Source organism: Crinia signifera, chromosome 4 (genome assembly GCF_055691185.1).
Source record: "Crinia signifera chromosome 4, ASM5569118v1, whole genome shotgun sequence".
Taxonomy (NCBI): Eukaryota; Metazoa; Chordata; class Amphibia; order Anura; family Myobatrachidae; genus Crinia; species Crinia signifera.
This window is the reverse complement of record NC_139220.1, coordinates 188,401,740-188,424,474: the sequence shown is the minus strand read 5'-3', so window position 1 is coordinate 188,424,474 and position 22,735 is coordinate 188,401,740. Positions and strand designations below refer to the sequence as shown.

Sequence of the window (22,735 nt, the reverse complement as noted above, 5' to 3'; positions counted from 1 at the left end):
ATGCCACTGAACTCTCTGCTAAGAGTGGCTGTCAGTTGTTCCAGCTGCCCCCCCCCCCCGCTGCGCCAATGCACCACTGAGTTCTCTGCTGTCCGCTCTTCCTGCCAGCTAAAGGAGTAGGCCAGGCATCTGAATGTTGTGTGTTACTTGGTGTTTCACCTGCTATTAGAGCAAATGACCAGCTATCTAATAGGGAATGTGTTTAAACTCTTCAGAAATGATGTCCAATCATCAGTCACATCTCCCAAATATCATCTCTTAAATAGGGCATGGGAAAAGCAATCTTATCACAGCTACTCACATTTCCATAATCAATGTAAAATACATGGACCTTGGAGGTTGACTCCACTTTCTCAACGCGGGCACGGTACCTGTGAGGGCAAAAATGAGAAAGATCAGATGGAAACTTTTTCCAAAGCAATTTATATTGAAGAGGGTCATGTATACTTTATGCAGCGTCCACAGTACAATGGCAGCAGCTAAAACACGAATAACATTAATAAAGTGACAACATGTTACTCAGCGCTGGCATTTAGAGAAACAGAACAGAAACAAATTACATACAGTTACATGAAACCAAAATCAAAGCTTTCCCACAGCTCACTTACAGAACAGAGCCATAACAACTAGGGGTATGTGAGCAGTCACCCAGGCTCCTGTTGGCCCACAGAACGCAGCTTGCAGTGTACTTGGCACAGTGCCCTGCAGGAAAGCGGCCTACAGTGATGCTCTCAGCCCAGCCCCCTCGGTGTGGCAGTATGACATCAATGTCGTATAATTTTGACATGGAAATCACACTATTTTCTTTCCATTTTTTTGTTGAACGATTTCATGCTATACCATCCTCATGGACTCCGAATGGGCACAGATGTGAGTGCTAAGTTTGTATTGGAGTACTTATTTTTGGAAAAATGTATTGAGGCTGTATGGCATATAATGAATTTGAGTCACAGATGTGTGGCCTAAATATGTGCTGTGGCACAGCCGTGTGGCATAATTATATGGGGCATGTGTGGCATACTTCTAAATTGAAAGCACAGCTGTGTGGCATAAGTATATGTATTGGAGCAAAATGAATGGCATATACATTGGGGCATGGCTGTGTGGCATATATATTGGGGCAACTATGTACGGCATATTATGCTTTGGGGTATAAATGTGGCATATTATACACTGGGACACACACGTGGCTTAGTAATTGGAGATAGCTGTGCGGCATATCATTTTGGGGCAGTGTTAGAAGGCACATTATGATTTTGGTGCTCTTCTGTGAGGTATATCAAACTAGGGACATTGATGCATAGCATATCATTACTTGGATGGAGCATGGGCAGTGGTTACAAGGAGACCTAGTGTTCCCTGTAACCCTGATGGCAGGGCAGTTGTTCCTTACATTTGGGGCAGCTGGAGTCAGGATAGCGGTTAGCAGAATCTACAGTATATATAATAAAGAGCATAAATTTGAATTGTACCTATTAAAATTTCAGGTCAGTCGAGTTTTACAATGGGAACACAAAAAGCATACTGTATTACCATCTCTATATATTCTAAATAACAGCAACTCAGATAAATGTTGTGGTTTGTGTCCCCATATGCATATAGCTTTTAATTACAAAGCTACACTAAGAAACCTTCGCAACATAAACACGACTGTGATAAAATAACACCAGAAATCATTTTAAAGTCCCAGATACTGTGGCCTATTTGAGGAACGTGACTGCACACTTTGAACAAGCTTACAGCCAGCATACATGGTACTCTGATTTATGAATGGGGACAAATTGTGTAAAAATACTAAAATGTCGATGCTGGTTTTCATTTCCCCAAAAAAACATTATAAAGGAAAAAAAAGTAGAAGCTGGCACACGTACATGCCGTGTAACATATCCTAGGGGTATAATACTGCGCGGCTAATTAATAGATTGATGTATGCTGTTTAAAGCCAATATACTAAACAGCAGCTATAATTGGAGAACAGATATGTCTGGGAATTTGATGTTCCCTTTTAAAAAGACATTTAAATCTGAGACATTTCACAGAGGGAAAAACAACTCTAAAGCAACATGCGTGTCCTCGTTTATCAGGCTGTCTGCTGGTGTTTAATGAGAACAAGCAAAGGCATGTCAGGAATACTGGCTCCATCCATTCTACTCAGCAGAGAAGGGTTCACTACGGCTTTTAGTGGGTTACTAGGAACCGTACACTTAAAGGAAAAGTACAGTTAAAGGACGGATTACATACTGTATGCCTTTTACATTGGTGCAGAAAAGATGTATATAGACACATCTACATTGCCAGTAAGGAGACAGGAGGCTCCAGTGGAGCAAGCAGCTTTTAATAATAATAAAAGTATTATAAAAAAAAATCCTCACAGACAATGAAAAATATTAAAGTCAGTGTAGCACAACAGCATCCTACACTTGCTATATGCTGACCTGACCTTTCTTCCTCATTATGTTGTGCCATATGCAATACGCTATGTGTGGTATACTAAAATGCTATCACATACAGTAGCATACCTCCCAACTTTTGACGTGAAGAAATAGGGACACTCGCGCGGCGAAGCCGCACGAGCGCCCGAAAAGGGGGCAGGGTGTATGCAAATGAGGGTGCGGCTTATGCTAATTAGCCGCAACCTCATTTTCATACGAGAATAGACGCTGTGCGCATGCGCACAGCGTCTATTCTACTAGATTGGGGGGTCTCCCAACTGCCACCCCCCGCAGCGGGACAATGCCTGCCGCGGGTGGGACAGCGGGACAGGACCCGAAAATCGGGACTGTCCCTCTAAAATCATGACAGTTGGGAGGTATGCAGTAGCTCTGAGTAATGTAGCAGGGTAGTGGGAACAGCAATAATGCGTATATTCTAGCAGAGTGGATAGGCCTCTAGACTTAACCCCATAACTACCCAGCAACCACTGTTTCACAAGCATTCACATGTGTCCTTGCCTTAAGCTAGTTACCAACTTTCATTAAATAATTAACCAGTAACAATACAAACATTTTCTGTATGCTGCCAACCAATGTGATCATGATCAAACCAGAAATTTAGAGCTTTGGCATTAGGGGGAAAATAAAACCTAGGAAGGGAATGCAGGGGCAGATCTAGGGGTCAGGTTGCCCCCAGCCACCACAATGTTGGTGGACCCCATAATACCAGTGCACCCTTAAGTTTAAAGCCTTCACCACCACAATTTCCTGACCATTGCCCCTGCTGAATACAAAATATAAAAAATAAATTGTAATCAGAAAAAAAATAAATAAATCCCTGGCCCAGTGGCCTAGCATGGCTCCAATGCAGGGGAAAGTGTCCTGTGCTGCCCCTCAGCAAGCATCACCACTAGGGCTTTGGCCTCACATGCTTGGTGGAAAATCCGCCTTCAATCAAGTTAAGGGTGACTGACAGTTGATTCAGACAATGGCCCTTATTCTGATCGGTGCGGCCGGATCGAATATGCGGCCAGGACCGTGCGTCCGAAACCCCGCCTTCCATACGGATCGCCAACTCCGTCCGTACGCGGTAAGAAGCTGTCCGAATGGACCGCACGTGTATTTCTCATGGAATACGCCTCATCCATCTCAGGGAACCTCCCCCATCATTCGATGGTCGCAGACCATCGAATGCAGGACCGAGTGATCCGCCAGCTCCCGCAACCTCAGACCACACGGGCATTTCTCCGTGCAAAAGCAGGGATCTGGGCAGGCAGCTGACATCCGGCGATGTCATATGTCCGCCCCCTACACGTGCGTCACGACTGCATTACCATACGTACGCCCAGCGTTTGCATGGGAACGCCCATGAAACGCGGGGCGTACGCATATGGTAATGAGCCCAAATAGCCCTTCACGCCCCTCTCCACCCCCTGTTCGGAGTGTACACATTTCATGCGGAATTTGGCCATACGCCCCGCTCGCACATGCGCAGAGACGCCTCTGCACATGCGCAGACACAAAACATCGGCGGAACGAACGCACGCGGATATTACCGCACCAACCAGAATAAGGGCCAATGTGAGAGAGGCTTTAGTGCAGGGCTGGGCAACACCGGCCCTCCAGATGTTAATGAACTACACATCCCAGAATGCTTTGCATTAGTTTCGCTATGTGGCCATGCTGAAACTGATACAAGGCATGCTGGGATGTGTAGTTCATCAACATCTGGAGGGCCGGTGTTGCCCAGCCCTGCTTTAGTGCAATAGACTGCAGATTAGTATTGTTGATGTGTACATATTTTTAAATTTTTTATTTTATTACTGTGTGTACGCTTGCGTGTCGACATTGATTGCTGCTTCTGCTTGGGCATACAATACTTTAACTGCTGCCTCACCCTGTAGCGCTGCATTGTGTAACCTAATGTCTGTACTGATTGGTTTGAGGAGCAGTGGACACTTACTTTCCAGACTGATCACTCAGTCTCCCAAACACCTGGTGACAGTCAGTGAGTAAGCAGCCTATTGACAGAGCAGCCACCAGGGTATAAAGAAGAGGGCGGTGTGTCAGGTGCTGAGCTGTCATCGTGTAACTGTATGGGCTGAGGCATGGATACAGGGCTGTCATTGTGCTGGTGGTAATATCAGTGGAGCTATGCTTTGGATAGCATTCCCCTGTGCACATATTGTATTGCCCCTCTCTCCTGCAGCCTAGGCCCTATCAGTCATTGTAATACCCCTTTCAGACAGAAAACGAAATTACCGGGTGAAGCAGTTCTACCCGATAATTTCACAAATAACACAGTTATTTCTTCTGTGTGAAAGGGCACACCTGGGTCATAAATCACGTGTCTCCGACTCTGGAATTGACCAGGGTCGAGGACACAGGAGTTATGACCTGGGTTTACCCTTTCACACAGAAGAAATAACCGTGTTATTCAGCAAATTACCGGGGTAATTTGTTCTTCTGTGTGAAGGGGGGTCAGACTGCCCTCTGCAAAATTACACAGCATTTGAAATGCAGTGTATTTGCCGGGAATTTCAGACTATTCTGTCTGAAAGGGGTATAATTCTAACTCACTGCATAATGAAGCTGGTATTTAGCTGCCTTGTGCTCATCCAGAACTTCAGATGTACCTCAGGCTGGAATCGTCAGAGGCAAACCAGACTGAGTGCTCATGTCACTGGCAGAGAGAGTGTAGGACTCGGAGCAAGTAGGAGGATTGATGCAACTGCTGCTGGTGGAAAAATGGTGGAAGTAGAGGGGATAGCTGCTGCTGGGCTCACCAATGAGGATGGGGGAATGAGTGATAGTCCTGCCTCCAGCATGTGAAGCCTTGTCCTGGCTTTGATTTAGTCTGTGAAGGTGATCCATACTATAGTAGAAGGGCTACAGGGACATATGGAATAATGTGTATAAGGGGCTCTACTGTTTAGTGTTATACGTATAAGGGACACAACTGTGTGGCAAAATGTGAAAAAACCCTGTGTATTGTACTGTGAATAAAAGTCACTATGTGGTGTAATAGAAATAAGGTTCCTTTACTGTGTGACCTAATTTGAGTGGTCTTACTAGTGTCTGGTCATGCCCCTTCCCATGATACCATGTGCATTCACTCTATTCAATTTAAAGGGAGGGCACCATTGCACTTTCTGAGGGGAGGAGGCCCATTTGCAGCATTGTGAAGTCTGAGCAATAGAGCGCTCAGACTCCACTGCACATGTGCAGATCACCAGAAAAATAGCACAGCAGCCATTTTTACGGTGATTTCCATAGCACTGATGACAACATTGGTGGAATCCGGAGGGCAGATATTAAAGAAAAAAACATTCTAAATGCCTGTAGCATTACAGTCAGACAATCTATTAATTTAGAGAATGAAAAATAATGATCATTGCAGCTGAGAAGATCTATGTAGTGTGTAGATGCAAGAGATTGGATATGTAGCAGAACACCACATGGAAATGCACAATTGTAATGCTGATTATTTTTTTTACAAAGAACAAGTACAGTAGCATGGCCTTTCTCTGGGATCAGTTTTGTCATGCCCCTTCCCCACACATATTTGAAAAATGGGGGATGACACTTCATGGTACCCACAGAATTACTTATGGAACAATACTCTTGAGGAATGGCCAAGAACACAGAAACATGAAGTGCTGATTTAGATTTGTTGGCATTAAGCTGATCTCAAAAAACCTTACACTAATAATAGTATTACCAGCACTATTACACGAACTACCGAGAAGGAAAGGGATCTACCGTGGGAGCAACTATTTCAGGTGACTAAAAGGCAGATAAATAATGTAACAAAGCAATGAGAAAGGCAAGCCAGATATTCAGTTGCATATGGAGGGCAATCAGCACAGAAAAAAAGGAATAATGCCACTGTATGGGTCATGGTTACAGCCTCATATAGAATACTGTGTACATTACAGATAGTACAAAGAGGGGCAATTAAAATGGCACATGGCCTACATTACAGAAAAGACTAAAATCTTAATGTGTTTACAATATGGATGAGAAAGGGGAGTCATGACTAAAAAAGGGCAGTTGGGAGGGGCCATGTTGTTCTTATCTGCAGGCATAGTCTATGTTTCTATGCAATACTACACGGACATCCTTACAGGATAGTGTTTGTAAACTATATGCCAAAGTGAATTCTGGTACTCAGCTTTTTTTCTAGTGGCTCTGCATTTAATTTTATGTCGGCCTTTCCTGTGCTGTACTTACTGACCTACTTGTGTGGGTACATATACACACACATTTTAGCAAAATAAGGAAGCAGTGGTGCAATCCTACTGGTTTAATAAAATACATTCTTAATCACCTCACAAAAGAAAAAGACTAGAAAGGAAATACATATAAGCCTCTACTTTTACAGTTGATTTGCTTTGCTTATTAATGTACTGTACAGAATGTTACAGGAACAGTTAGTTCTGAGACCTGCATTTTAAAGTATACGTAATCTATGTGTGATATAACTGGTTATCAGATTAATGACATCTATATAAACCTTTAAAGCTATTTGCCACAGAATGAGTTGAGTGTGTTAGACAGTGGACTAAATATCCTGACAGGGCAAACAAACCGCATCTGCATGCCTTAGGGGACCAGAAGTAGTGTCTCCCATCCATCTCTAACACTGCCGAACGTACAGAGTAATTGGAGAAAGTGTCCTCATTATTAATGAATCGTTTCCTCACACTGACCACACAGAGTATAGTATAGTAGCAGGAAGGCAACCTTGTATGAAATGTTGTAGTTATCTACTGTAACAACTGCATTTTGAAGAAATATACAGTACAGTATTATCATGCAATGCTGTTCGTTCACTATAGTATTTTAATGAAATTTATTATTTTTTATTTGAAACGAAGAAAGTGGTACAGTATCTTGATCTTTGACCAATTTGCACATTTACATTTATAGAGTTATAAAAAAAAATGGTGATTGCCTATGTATATTTTAATATGAAATTTATAGAAACATATTTACATTTTACTCCAAATAAACATGTGACTGAAAATAAATGACATACATATGTGGCGTCACAACAGGGGCCGACTCCTCTTCAGTGACAGGGGCCAGGTGCAGAGAAATTCTGTGTGGCACCCGGCTCCTGTTTTCCGGAGCTGGGACTGCACTCACACTAGTCTCCAGGTGACCAACAGGGGTGTGGGCCTCATGTCCTTTTATTTACCAGCATGAACATTAGATATGCTGCAACGCTATTAGTGATGCCCCAGCATCCATCCTCAATATGTAATGCAGTGTGATGTAACCTCTCGTGAGCAGGGCCCTCTTCCCTCATGTGACCTTCCTTCTCTTACCTAAACCCCAGTATCTTCTACAGTGCAAACTCCCTTTGATGATACCAAATGGGTTTCTGCAACCCTTATACTTCTTTCTATGTTGTCTGCTGATGCAGATATGTTTATATAACCTATACTTATCCTATATAGCGTCTTTAACTATAAGTCACTGTTTTTCTAATTTATGTACTCCGTAACTAGGCACTGCAGACCCCTTCTGGTGCTATACTGTATAAATAAAGGACAATGATGATGAGGATAATAATAATAACAATCAAATGAGACTAGGATGCATTTGCTTATTAAGTTGATTTACATTATAACACTTGTATAGTGTGTGTAAGTCTGTATATGGAGCAGAACTGAAATTGTATTGGAAAACAGCCAACACTGCTACATTGTAGCACTTTGGGATGCAGGTGCATTTAAAAAAAAAAAAAAGACACCTATGGTATTAAAAGATTCTCACGTCAACGGGCATATCAAGAGGGGCTGTTTGGTGTGACAGCAGCAAAAATGTTGTAGGACATACAGTATCTGAAGACATACCATTAGAATAAGAGCTTTCAGATTTTATTAAGAAATAAATTAAAAGGCCAGGATCACTTGCATTAAAAATAGTGAAGATGAGCTTAGACCAAGACACCAACAACCATTCCCCAAAGCCTCTCTTTGCAGCATAACTCACCATTCTCCATCAACATATTTGGCAATGCAGTAATCCCCGCGTCGTGGTGAGAATGATCCTTCTAATGGAGGGCTACTGGCAATTTCACTTCTCATACTTTCCATGAGTTTCTCAAGCTGTGTACCTGCAGGCAAAATGCAGACAAATAACTACACAGAAAACTTAGAGAATGAATGAACATTGGGTGAAAACATGGTATAAGACAGGCATTGTTTAGTATCTTATCTTTTTTTTTTAAGAAGATAAGATATTTGATAATACACATAGGCATAATGCAGAGTACTATAAGAGAATTGCCAGGAAATGTGAAAACGATATACGATCAGCACCAATATCCTAGCGACTATGCAATGTGATGCTTCAGCCTTCAGTGAGGACATTAAATCCTGAAGGCAGCGCATGGCTCAAAACAGATTAACAAAACCTTAAGCCAAAGGCTTCATCATATCAAACATCTTCAGGGTAGGAAGAAGAGCTCCTTGAAGCAGCAAGCAATAGAAGTCAGTTTGTGCGTGAGAGAAAGTAAAGACATCAAAGTATGTGTATGTATATATATTTTTTTTCTTAAAGCAAGTACAGCAAGAAATGTAGAGTGAGTCAATATCGACTGATACTTTGAGTTTCTTTTAGGATTAAAATGAAAGGGCAGTTTACCAAACTAAACACATTCGGCAGAATTTTGGATTTGATGCAGGAATATTACATTAGCATTCTAGTAGAACATGTGATTTCTACATCAAGGCAAATTTCTCAATTACATTTCATTTTACCGATCATTCCTCTGTTCCAGAACACATGCTCTTCTAGTCTCACGTGTCAATATCAATTAATATAAAATGCCTGACCCTAGGTCTGCAGTATTGGAGTTAACAGCAGAAAACACCTTATGTCCGAGTGAGCAGTTATTCCAAATCAGGTGGTTATTTATCAGCTATTCTAGCCATCACCTTTCAAACACAGCCTGTAAAATCTAAATTAGGAGCGGACTACTTGGTACTCTCACAAATGTGTCTCTCCTTGCTTTGATAAATACCCCCATATTGTACATTTATTTTGAATTCCTTTTAGGAGTTTGGGCAAACTTACCACTCCACAGACTGTAGAATGTACTCTACGCAAGTTCTTTATGCAGGCTGATAATACAGAGCACGGTAGGATAGGGGTCACATAACAATTACCAAAAGGTCTATCAACCTCTTAAGGCGGTATCCAATTACTACCTAGTTAGCCCCTATAAACTGGTAAAAACTGCGGCTTATTGGGGAGTATTCCACTTGCCTCATTCAGGTGAAACTAAATCCCCAAAGGCAATAGAATTCTGGGATTACCCAAAAGAAAATAGAGAAGTATTAAGAAAATAAAAATGCAAAAAAAGGATTTCCCTGCCAATATTTCTTTGCACCTTTGGATAACTCCCTTAGACCTTAAACCATATACCACATGTCTTCAACATGTGGCCCTGCAGATGTTGTAGAACTACATGTCCCAGCATGCCCTGACAGTTTTGGCATGCTCTAATAAGAAAAAATGTGGTAATGCATGTTGGAACATGTAGTTTCACAACATCTGGAGGGCCACTGGTTGAAGACCCATGCCTTAAACCCTCACAGGCAAGGTTCTTTGCACTTGTCGTATGCTAGGTGCCCACATACGGAGCATTTTGGACTTGTGATGTGCACATCACACAGCATATAAAGTATGTGCTGCACTTGCTTTTCGGACTAGATCGCATCGCGTCTAGTTTAAAATACATGCTGCTTTAGCACATTGCATGAGCTTTGAACTAGATGTGATCTAGTCCGCATCGCACCATGCGTCGCCACCTCTAGAACTATCCCTACCCCGCAGTACATCTACATAGTAGTCTGCGCTCCCCTACCAGCAATGCTAATCCTGTCTGTCTACTTGTTGGCTACAGATTCACTTGCTGACCTACTTATTCTTCACCCTTCGTGATTTATCACTTGGTTCTCCCATATTCTATCCGGCCATTGGGTTTTTTTTATGTGTTTGTTATTTTACGGACTCTCATGTTCTAATGTATGATGGTCTTTAATCTCTGTACTGCGCTGTGCACAGAAATAAATAAAAAATGAGGATAAGAATAATAGCAGCAAGACAGAGCATACAAATATAAATTTTGCTGTTCCTATTCTTTGCATTTCTCATGGTATAGCTTCTAGGATACTGGCAAGTTCACATTTCATATGCAAAAATAAATAGCATGCTTATGATGAAAACTAGAATGGTTTTTCTTATCCTAGAACGTTATCTAGAATTGACATGCTGTAGCGTGGTGCTTAAAAGCATCAAAACACCACAAGAAAAACTGTTAATGCACTAAGTTTGGCTTTGGAATAATTTTTGTGCGGAAACTTTGTTTTTGTAAATGATTGACGGAGTAATTTAGTCTTAAAAAGGTGGTGCCAGATAGTAAAGCTCATTTCCATGCTTCGTTTGACAGGGTCATTTCTGACTGCAATTTAATAACCATTGCAGTTAGATTCAAAGTATTGTTTTACGTAGCTCAGCCTTGTGTTGCCCTGATACCATGCATTCATTGCCTTTCACTTGTCTGGCATTTCCCAACCATCGGGCTAATTAATGCTGCATATTGACTGCTCTGGCTGACATGAGCTTCTATGTCCATCATAGAGTCTGTGGGTGAGCAGCTTAATGTGAAGGTGGATCGCAGCATGTGGGGGGCAGCATCACCAACAAAATGCAGGTTCTTGACACAGTAAATTAATGTCTAGTAATGTTAACTTCTTTAGGCTCCAAGTTCAGAATTCAGATGACGGCACACTGAATGATAGCAGAAAACCAAAATGTGTTACAGTAAATTTACCGACTGATCAGCGTATGGGATACGGGATCTGCATTTGTTGTGTAAGAGTGAGAAAGAATACTATACGTGCCAGTACGTATACCTACTCTTTGCCAAATACTCAAATATATATATATATATATATATATATATATATCTTTTCCAACTTGTGAGTAGCAGACAGACTAAAACACACATTCAGACACTTGGCGTGGCAATGGGAACAATGAGAAAAGGCCTATTACTTGGGATCTAAACATGCTATGTATTTCTGCAGACACTGATAACATTGTGTTTCCCTCAGCTTTTGAGCAGACAGCAAGAAAGGACTATCAGAGAGAGCTTGCAGCGGGGACACTTGTGTATTAATATGAGGATTTAATTAAGTGATAACAAGCAGAGGGACTGAAGCGTAAGCTGTGCAGGTGCAGAGCAGCACTGGCTGCAGAACAATGGTGTAACTTGCTGCGAATTGTACGATAGGATGCAACAGTGCACACACATGTGGATTCATCCAGGACAAGCTTGACAATGTAAAACCCTGGATACATTTCAATCCTGTGCCACAGTAACTGCTCTGCTTACTACTGACAACGTGATAAAAATAGATTTTCAATTCATACCATGGACCCATTCAGTGCAAATCTTCAGTCACTTAGCATTGCTTATTAACTGAAGATTTAATAAAAGCTGCTGGAAATGCAGAGTAACATTACTGCAGCAACAGTTAAGAACTCATCCTCTCATTAGGGGACCGTATAATAGGTCTGAAAGGTTTCATTATGCAGTCTTCTATTGAACACGTTTCAACATTCTGTGGCATTTATAGTAAATGTGTAAATAAACCAAAAGGATATGATCAGAGAAAATAGAAATAGATGCATTCATGGAATTTAACATATCGTTATTAATAGAGAATGAAAACCTTGTGAAAAAGGTATAAACGGGAAATTGCTGGCAACCCGCAGTTATAGGATGGCAGAAATATAATTGTTCATGGAAGAGCCAAATGTGCAAAGCCAAAAATAGGAACCACAAAAAGACTAAAATCATAGTAACACTTCCGGTAGGGATATTACATAAAGAATTTCAGGAACACCTGTACTTGTGCCTCAATGATTACAATGAAAAGAGTTTATACAATGGTGAAAGACCAAAAGTAATGGTAGGTTTTTTTTGTAAATGTTATGGAAAACCATAAAGTAGGTTCCATATTTTATCAAATCTATGAAACATTGTTTAAGAGACTGGGGATCTATTCCTGGTTATGAACCAGATACAGTTTATACGTTCTAGGAGCTACAAGCCTATTTATTACCCAAATGATCATAGAGCAATTGGTTCCCTACTTCTTCCTCATAAATCACAGGCAATTGGAATTTTAAGAGAACAAAAAAGAATCCCGTAGTTACCCAAGTTGGACCCGGAATGCTCCCGGGTCCAGGGGCAGTGGAAATGGGTAACCCGGGTCGATGCGACCCAGGTCCTATTCACTGCAACGTAAAGTCACCTCTGCAACATGCTCCCAGCGCCACCTTTCTATGATATCACCCACCAGCATTTTGCCAGGTCAGGAGATTAGTGGGCACAAAATCATGGGTGCAACCCAGCTTGCCTAGTGGAAAATAGGTACAGGAAGAATGCAGACTTGAATTTACCTAGCCACAGAAGCTGTGTTATTCATACTGTAGGTGTACTGTTTTAAGGAGCTACAAGCCTATTTATAACCCCATTTCCTCCTCATAAATCGCAGGCAATTGGAATTTTAAAAGAACAAAAAAATGTAAACAGCAACTGATTTCAACCCTGAAAAAAACAAGTTTTAATTCATATCATAAAAAATTTTCTCCATTAAAAAGCCAGTAAAAGATGCTGTTTTTAATATAAAAAAAAACCATCAAAACCATGCTTATTGGGTGTTGGGGGTGATAACTTTGAGAGGTTTCAGAATTTTGACAAGAGCACTATTGCTCCCATTAAGCTTTGCTTGCTCTTATCCCTAATCTAGACCCCTTTTTCCAAGTGTAAAATGCAACAGCATGCATATTGGGTATAAGTAGTTATCAGGCTCATTATGTTCTTATGATTTGAGGACAGAAACTCAGACACGCCACAAAAAAAAAGAAGCTTCTTTGAGTCATGGGTACCATGGTAAGCTAGGTTTCATTTGTCAATACTAACGCAATGGTTTGACTTTTAAAACATTTCATAATCTAAGATTGTGGCCAAGTATAGCAAAAATGTAAGTGAGGAAAGCATATGTGGTTATTCATCCAGTCTCTACAATGCTTGGTGAGCTAGGAGCTAGGAGTCTCTTCACCTTTGTTTCTGCTCACCTCACTGGTCTCACCCCTCATTAGGCATGATGAGGGTTGCCATGGGAACATGGAATCTGAAAAGAACGCTCAGCAAGCCTCCATTCTGCTGACCCAGCAGAAAGTGGAACCTTGCACTCAACACATTTAAAATGTTGTTTTACCAGGACATTGCTAAAAGCCCCAAAACAGATTAGATTCAAAATAGACACCCATTTTTAAAGAATAGTTCAAAGTAACCAAAGTAATCAAAATGTTTTTGAGATCATGTAAAACATGGGTGGGCAAAAAGTGTCTCTCCAGCTGTTGATGAACTACACATCCCAGCATGCATTGCTTTGGTTTGCTTTATTAGCCATGCTGAAACTGATGCTACCTGTAGGCATGTTTGATGTGTAGCTATACACTATTTCTGGGGTAGCCAACCCTAGTCCTCGAGAGCTACCAACAGTGCATGTTTTGCAGGTCTCCTCACAGAATCACAAGTGAGCTAATTAGCTCCATCTGTGTATCTTTTAAAATGTGTCAGTGATTAATGATTGCAGCTGTGCAGCAGCTAGGTTGTCTGGAAAATGTGCACTGTTGGTAGCTCTCGAGGGCTAGAGTTGGCTACCACTGCACTATTTAATTTGTTTCAAGTGCACTTCAGTTATATAGACTAGACCAGTGGTAGCCAACCCTAGCCCTCGAGAGCTACCAACAGTTCATATTTTCCAGACAACTTAGCTGCTGCACAGCTGCACTCATTAATCACTGACACATTTTAAAAGATACACAGATGGAGCTAATTAGCTCACTTGTGATTCTGTGAGGAGACCTGCAAAACATGCACTGTTGGTAGCTCTCGAGGACTAGGGTTGGCTACCCCACGACTAGACGAATGTCCGATTTGAATTTATACACTGTCACTTTTATCCCCTGTGTTTTGCTGTCAAACCAGATTTTGCCTGTGGAACTATACTGTAACACATTCTGCATGAGGAAGACAAAATGAAATACAATTATATATTATTATCAATATTCTCTCAAAGGGATATTTTCATCAAAAAGAAAATCTATTTGAATGTATTTAGATAATTACCTTTCTTTTCTTCAGGTAGAATAATTACATTTATAGTTTTAATAAAAGATAGTCATAAAAATAAATTGTCCTTCATGTATCTCTGCTTTAAATAATTGATCAAGGGGATATTTTCTCCCCTATTCCCTTGATGCAATAACTTTTGGTTACTACGCACAAGCAGCTGGTGCTCACATTGTGTAGCAGCTGTGAAACACACAACATCTCAATAACTTTTATGTATAGTAATGTTACAACACAGGAATGGGAGGGCCAACAAACCGGGCACAGGTCAAATTGAATTCCCAACCCCAAATGTTATAAAATGATTTGCATAGCAAGACAGAGGTTGGTTAGGAGCGAGTCTGCCTATTTCTTTCTTGTGGAGCCTTGTAGGGCAGCCTCTACATCAGGGGTCTTCAACCCATGGCCCGCGGGGAGCTGATCTCAGTGGCCCCCTGCCCGCCAGCCCGCCATGCACAGGATTTTTTTTTTTAAGTAAAAGAAAACGCTGCCGAGGGAGGCAGCGTAATGGAGTCCCCCCGGGTGCCGCCTACCCAATTTCCATTGGCTGCAGGCAGGGCAGAGTGGATCCAGTGCGGCTGAGGGAGGAGGAGGTCATGAGCTGGGGAGTTGGGACCCGGCAAAGCTGCGGGAGGAGGAGGTACAGCTGGCGGGAGCAGGGGACCTGGCAATGCTGCAGGCATTACTGGGGGCATTGTGTGTGGGGCATTACTGAAGGCATTGTGTGTGAGGGGCACTGCTGGGGCATTGTGTGTGAGGGGCACTGCTGGGGCATTGTGTGTGAGGGGCACTGCTGGGGCATTGTGTGTGAGGGGCACTGCTGGGGCATTGTGTGTGAGGGGCACTGCTGGGGCATTAGGTGAGGGGCACTGCTTGGGCATCATATGTATAAGCAGGAGTACTGCTGGCATTATGGTCTGTGGCATAATGGGCATCAGTGTGGGGCATAATGTGCAATGGGCATAATTTTTGTGTGGATTAATGTGTAATGGGCATCACGGTGTGCGGCATAATGTGTAATGTGTGTTATGGATAAACAGTGTAACAGTGTATATTGATTTAAGTAGCCTTTCATTGTTGGGGTTCGATCTGTGAGGCGTACTAGGTCACTGTGTGGGCCTTCATGTTTATATGTCGCTGTGCAGCCTTCAGTCAACTTAAGCGTGTGAGGACAACGACCATTCCTGTGGTAACCAATGTCTGGTCATGCAGGTTGCAAAAGAGGCGTCAGGTAATTGTTTTCCTGCTAGTTCACACTCGTTATAATTAGGCCACACCCCTTTTTTTGGGAGCGCGCCTACGGCGCGTGCAATTTATTCAATATCAAATTATATATGGGGGGGGGGGCGGCACAAATTTTACTGTTTGCACTGGAACCCAAATTGGCTGCTGATAACTATTTGGGTATGTGTGTGTGTGTGTGTGTGGTTATGTGCTGAGTATGGGCGGCTGTGCCAACTATCTATGAAGGACTGTGCTGACGTTATAGGTGAGCTGTGATTCTATGAGGCTGTCCGAAATACCGCAGTAGAGTATAGTGGCCCTCGGGCTTCACTGGATTTTTTTAGGTGGCCCACGCTGTCTTAAAGGTTGAAGACCCCTGCTCTACATAAATGAATAGCACAGCTAACCACAATATTGCTACCCAGCCATAAAGGCTCTACGACCTGTTCTAAGTGCTTCTGGCCCTTCTCTTCAGAAGCCAATTTAAACTCCCCACACCCACCTATAAAGATCTCACCCAGGGGTAGATTTATTAAGCTTGGTGAAGTGTTCCCTCCTATATACCTAATAGATTGTAAGCTTGCAGCAGGGCCCTCTAACCTCCAAGTCCGTCTGTTACCCAGTTTGTTTTATCACTGTCTACTATTGTAAACGCAACGGAATCTGCTGCGCTATATAAGAAACTGCAAATAAATAAATAAATAAGTGATAATGTGTCTGGTTTTTATCACTGGCCAATCCGCTCCTACCTGTCAATTTTCAATCCAAGCCTGTAACCTCACAGGTAGGAGCTGATTGTCCGGTGATAAAAACCAGACACTTTATCACTTCACAGAGCTTAATAAATCTACCCCTCAGACTCTTCAAGCCTTCAAACGGGATCTGAAATCCACTCCTTAATTATACCCCTTTCAGACAGAAAAGCATGAAAATCCAGGCAAATACACTGCATTTCAAATGCAGTGTCATTTTGCAGGGTGCAGTCTGACCCCCCTTCACACAGAAGAACAAATTACCGTGTTGAAAATTTCTACCAGGTAATTTGCTGAAAAACAGGTATTTCTTCTGTGTGAAAGGGTTAACACGGGTCATAAATCCCGTGTCCTCGACCCTGGTCAATTCCAGGGTCGGAGACACAGGATTTATGACACGGGTGTGCCCATTCACACAGAAAAATTACCAGTGTTATTCACGAAATTACCGGGTAGAACTGTTTCACCCGGTAATTTAGTTTTCTGTCTGAAAGGGGTATAAGAGATTTCCCAGTTCCCATCCTAACCCGCCTTTCTATCCTCAAAACTCATGGTCTCTCCCCTCTGTGTCACATATGTACAGTATGCCTGCATGTCCCCTTTAGATTGTTTGCATTCCCAAGCAGGGTTTTTTATCACAGCATCATACCCCCAAACATTTGGAACAGCCAGCTATCAATATTGATATAGTTTGTATTGCATGTTCTGTAATGTTTAGTACTACAAGTCTTTTCTCTTGTTTTGTATGCAGTTCCTGCTTACATACTTTGTAAGGCAATATGAAACCCCTGTGGCACCATATAAATAAAGAATAATAAGAATAGGCTTCACAAACTATCAGGAACAGGGACCATTACATTAACAAATGTAATTCAGGCTGCAGTGCACTCTGCCCTCTAAATCAGCAGCAGCATCAATATAAAAGACAGCCAGATGCTGTCCAATGAACCATATGGCTGTCCTGAAGGGTAGGAACTCTCGTACACTCTTCCGTTACTTTATGATTTGAAAGGGCACTATAAAATATATAAATGACATACTGTAATGCAGCCTTTGATATTAAAACACAACTGTACAAAACAGAAATCACTTCAGATGTCATGAAGTTAAACACGGACACACTTATGTAATACCCTGCACTCTTCCTAATGCCAGGCTTGCTTTTGCTCCTTGAATCAACGCATTTTGTTGACCAGCCCATATGAAAAACAAATGAACATATTGCATTTATACCACACTCTTCCAATTACCATTAGACACCAATGAATGTGTAGCTGTCGAGTGTGTCTATTCATGCCCATGTAGTATTTATATAGTGTAGTACAGTGAGGGCTGACCTTGACACTCCAGCTGTTGTTGAACTACACATCCCAGCATGCCATGCTACAGTTTTGCTATTTGGTCATGCCAAAACGGATGCAAGGCATGCTGGCATGTGTAGTTCAACAACAGCTGGAGTGTCAAGGTTAGCCATCACTGGTGTAGTACATAATAGTGGTACAGTATGTATACATTGTGGACACAGCTGATACGGTTCTAAATGTACAATACAGGTTTGATATGATAACAGTGAATTTATAACAGGTTATATATACTGTAATATAGAAAGTGTTCCCCGTTTTAAAACCCTTATTAATATATGCTGTTCAACCATACACAAGCTCTGAAAATACTGGTAGTCTATATGCCTATTGAACAAAACACAACTGTGAACACTTTGTATAAAAAATATAATTTTAGTGACATTGGGGTCCCCAAGTGTGTACATGGTGAACTGCTTAATCTGCAGCACTACAGGAATACCCACCAGGGCTGTGTAGTACCATTAGAATAACTAGGCTGAAGCCAAAGGGCCCTTCACTTTGTTTTGCGGATTGTTACCTGTGCCATAATGCCAATGGTTAAATGCACGATGGGGAGGGGTGGGGGCGGAAAGGCGAGAATGACATTGGACTAAAAGTGCTCTTGCACTCAAAGGGGACACCTGTACCGGCCTCAAGCTTGTTAGCGGCCCCAAGGTTCTGAGGCGCTCATGGGCTGTTAGTATAGCTGCAGCAGTGCAGTGCCTAGCATTGGTTTATAAAGGCACCCCCCTGGTTCCTGTACGGGTAAGGGTACTTACTCTAACCCTCCTCCGGAATTAGTGAAATATTGTAACAATTTAAAAAAAAAAAACACATTCAATACGCAGTATACTAAAAAAAAATTGCTCAAGGGGGCGGGATTAGGGGGCCCGCCAGAGATATCAGTGTACCGGGCCCCAAGATTTCTGTTGCCGGCCCTGCTTGCACTATTCCAAAAGAGAAAATAAGAGGAAGAACAATTGCACTGTGGGAATATACTGTATGATGCAGGATTTATTTCAAACTGTGTATTACTGTCCATAAGAATGCTGAATGGTATAAGTGCTGAATCTCTAATGACAGCCTTAGTGGAATGAAGGACTGAAGTGGCAGAGTGGGTCCAAGATACATAAAAGCCCAGAGGCCCAGCCATGGGATAATACAGCTCCTATACTCAGCCACATCCCCCAGACACCTATATCTATAAATCAGTGTTCCAGACTCTGTTTTCATTACGAGAGTTTATGGCGACCATTTAGGTTATCCCTATACACTGTCAATGTTTTGACTGTGTAACCTTTATACCATGACCCTCCATTAGAGGATGTGTTACTTGGTATATCAGTATTTACTAAAAGAGCCTGTTGTTCTAAGTTGCTGACCAAGCCTCTGTGGTGGTTGGCCACACTGCATGAGCATGGGCTGCCTACCACTGCATTCCCAATTAGGGCCTACATGTCAGATTCCAACAATGTTCTCAACCATACCATGTTATTTCTCGCTGTTCACTTCCTGTAAGAACAAAAACAAACTTTCCTAAAACAATTAAATTTAATGCAGCCCATCATATTTTTCCATGTGAAGGGGATGTTAGTTCCAGTCTCACACATGAACAGCTTTCAGTGTATAAATTACCATTGTCAGTGGGTGGTCTGCCAAGACCATCCAGACTGTTACCTTCAATGCAGTATGCATCCAGAGCATCTGCTTCAGGTGCTCTGCCCACACTACACCCCTGGCTACTTAATCTTCAACTAGTTAAAAGCTCGTCATGAAATGGACTTTGAGCTGTGACCGTTTTTACTTTCACTTTGAGCTGTGACACTTTCTAGCCCACAAATTCTCCACCTCACCCCCAAATCCTATCTGATCCTACCTCCAAATCTCGGTCTTCACACCGCCCTCTTCCCATATCCAGAAAGTTTGAAACAGACCAGTGTCCCTACAAAAATTGCTTTCACTTTGTTATGACAACTTTTTTTGCACACAAAAGTGTAATTTGGTCCGTGGAGTAGCCTCTAGTGGTCACTGGTGGTATTTCACCACATAGAGGGAGGAGTAGTTTGCCTTTTAAGTAGATTTTTGCCTCTTTGATAGTGTACAAAAGTAGGATAACTGTGCATGGGCAGAGTCACAGTTGCTGGTTTAACCTGAACTTTGCTACTTTTTCTTTCATTTTGCATCTTCATTTACCAGTTATCAGTTGAGCTGTTGCATTTCTCACATAACTTAAGTACAACTCTTGATGCAAAAAACTTTGTTCCGCTAGCGCTTTAAAAAAAATAAAAATAATAATAATTCTTAAAGTGAACACAAACTTGAAATGCCCGTCTTGAAGTTGAACTCTATGGAACTTTAGGACCCAGGGTCTCGAAGCTCGCCCCCATATCCCTTCCCTCTCTTCCTCATGTGTCTTGTGTTTCATGTCCTTTGTCTTCTGTCTAATTTCATGATTATGTTATATAGCCTACTGGTATTCCCGATAATGCAACTATTATGTGTAATATGCCGATATGTTAATTATAATTCTATGCTAGCCAAAAAAGTAAGAACCATAGGGGAATTAAGGGGTGTCAGGCACTATGTAGATCTAGGAGTGTGACACCTCACCTTGACACAACCCCGCCACACCCCTCACCCCTCCGCCGAAACCAAAGTCGAGACAACCATTGGTCGGACTAGACTCCTATCGTCCCCCTATTGTCCTTTTTTTATTTTAGGCATATTGTATCTTCTTTTAGCATATATTCTCCACCAATTCATTAATGGCTGACCACGGCTCAGATTAATCTTATATGATTCTTTATGTTACTGTGACCTTGGCTAGGTCTGTACAAATGTTACACGTACCACATTGTATGTATGACTGTATAACAAAATACTTTATTTCATCTCCTTCATGCTTTACATGTTTGTTATTCTGCAAAAACTTAATAAAAAGATTTAACAAAAAAAAAAAAAGTGAACACAAACTTACAAAATCGGCACTCATCTTCTGCGGCACACACATACACTTTAAATGACACCGTTAACCTTATAGCCATATAGAAACTTCACCTTGAAGTTGGTAATTACAAGTCTATGTTCAAGAAATCAACCAGAATATTACTAGACTATTCTTAAAACCTGACTAAAGAACAGCACAGAATTTTTTTCTTATAACAATGCCAATATTATCTTTAAAGCTGCAGACCAGGGATGATTTATTCGTCTTATTAAACAGGGACACTTACCGCACTGAATGCTTGAGATTCCCTGCTAATACTTTAAATTATGAAAACTCAAGTGATCCGACTGCAGAATATATGAAGGTCTTTACATTAACAAGCTTTGCTTCATAATAAACATAAGAAAAGATAAGTGACTTAATTCTACCAAAAATTTATACAAATCCAAATCCTCCTGTAACATCTATAATATTTGGATCATTTCCATTTCATTTATTCAAATAGCTTTATTTTTTTGTTTTTTAAGTGGGTTTTATCATATGGTTTCATTCTTACAGTGATTAAAACAAATAAAACCTCCCAAAAAACCCACATGATTATTAACTACTACTTAAATAGTTAATCAATACATATTTATATATAGTAAGTAGTTACCAGCTTGTTAAAAAGACTTAACATGTCAGAGCCAGCATCTGTGTGCACCCAAACAACGCAACATTTGAATTCTAGTGGGTGTCTGTGAGCAAAACACTTGAACTGCCCCCCACAGAGGTGAGGAATAGCATTAGTCTTTTATTATATACTATATTACCTTCATGGGAGGAATTCAATTTGTGTGGCTAATTGATCCCCTTGGGTTTATTCAATTGTCCCCAAGCACTAGCAGGGATTTTTTTCAACTGCCCTTAGTAAGGTGACAGAGAATCCCCAATCAGTGCAGTGTTTCGTGGCCACAAAAACACATGATCTAGGAACATATCCCCCCACCCCCCCTCTCTAAGGGCTTGGCAGATCAATCTTTTTATAAAACCATAAAAACAGATCTAGAAATGAGACAAATGTATAAGATGTATTTAATTTGTTAATTTGATTTTGACAATGTTTAGGAGTAACCATAATGAAAACAATACTAAGGTTCAGAAATATATTCTATGGATATTTGTAACAATCACATTAAATAAGACTTGCATTGCTATTTCTATGTAAGAGATAAATAGGTCTTAATACTAAACTGGCCAATCTCAGCAGAACTAGTACACATTTTAAAAATGATTAATGCAAATTCTTACCTACAGTACATGGTATTGCTGATCAAAAAGCAAAACTTACTATGCAGTTTGCAAACTACACAAACATGGGGGTCTGGCCAACTCATGGGCACAGTGTAATAATCAATGGCACACTTGTTAATATTGTTTATTCAAACACTATGGGGGATATTCAATCTTGGCAGAGTTCTTCACCAGGTGAAAAAAAGGCAGATATTTGCCTATCTGTATTCAATCAAAGGCATTTTCTCCAGATTTTTAGTACATTTTTGGGGCAAATCTGCATGGTTGAAAACGGGCGCAAAAAAAAAAAGCAAATTCACCCCAACTCGAGAATTTGACGCAATTTACCGATGCCAAATTTCCCAAAAAATGGGTGCTTGTTTTTCGCCTGGCAAAAATTTTGCCCAGGATTAAGTTTTTCTAAATAAAGATATGGCCATTATAGTAAATAATTAGATTCTAGCTATTATCTACAGTATTAAGGTGCTAACTAAATGATAGAGAACCTGAGTAGCAGCTATTGGCAACATATACAC

At 41.2% G+C, this 22,735-nt stretch overlaps 1 protein-coding gene across 2 annotated transcripts in view; it reads right to left on the bottom strand.

Annotated features, from left to right (window-relative positions):
- SND1 (staphylococcal nuclease and tudor domain containing 1) overlaps positions 1-22,735 on the bottom strand; it is a 657,666-nt gene that overhangs the window by 11,011 nt on the left and 623,920 nt on the right. For both annotated transcript variants that reach the window (XM_083183246.1, XM_083183247.1), the window contains exons 19-20: positions 8,436-8,559; positions 302-371 (exon numbers count right to left, since the gene is read on the bottom strand). In XM_083183246.1, the coding sequence (XP_083039372.1) occupies positions 302-371; positions 8,436-8,559 (194 nt within the window). The remainder of the gene's footprint in view (positions 1-301; positions 372-8,435; positions 8,560-22,735) is intronic.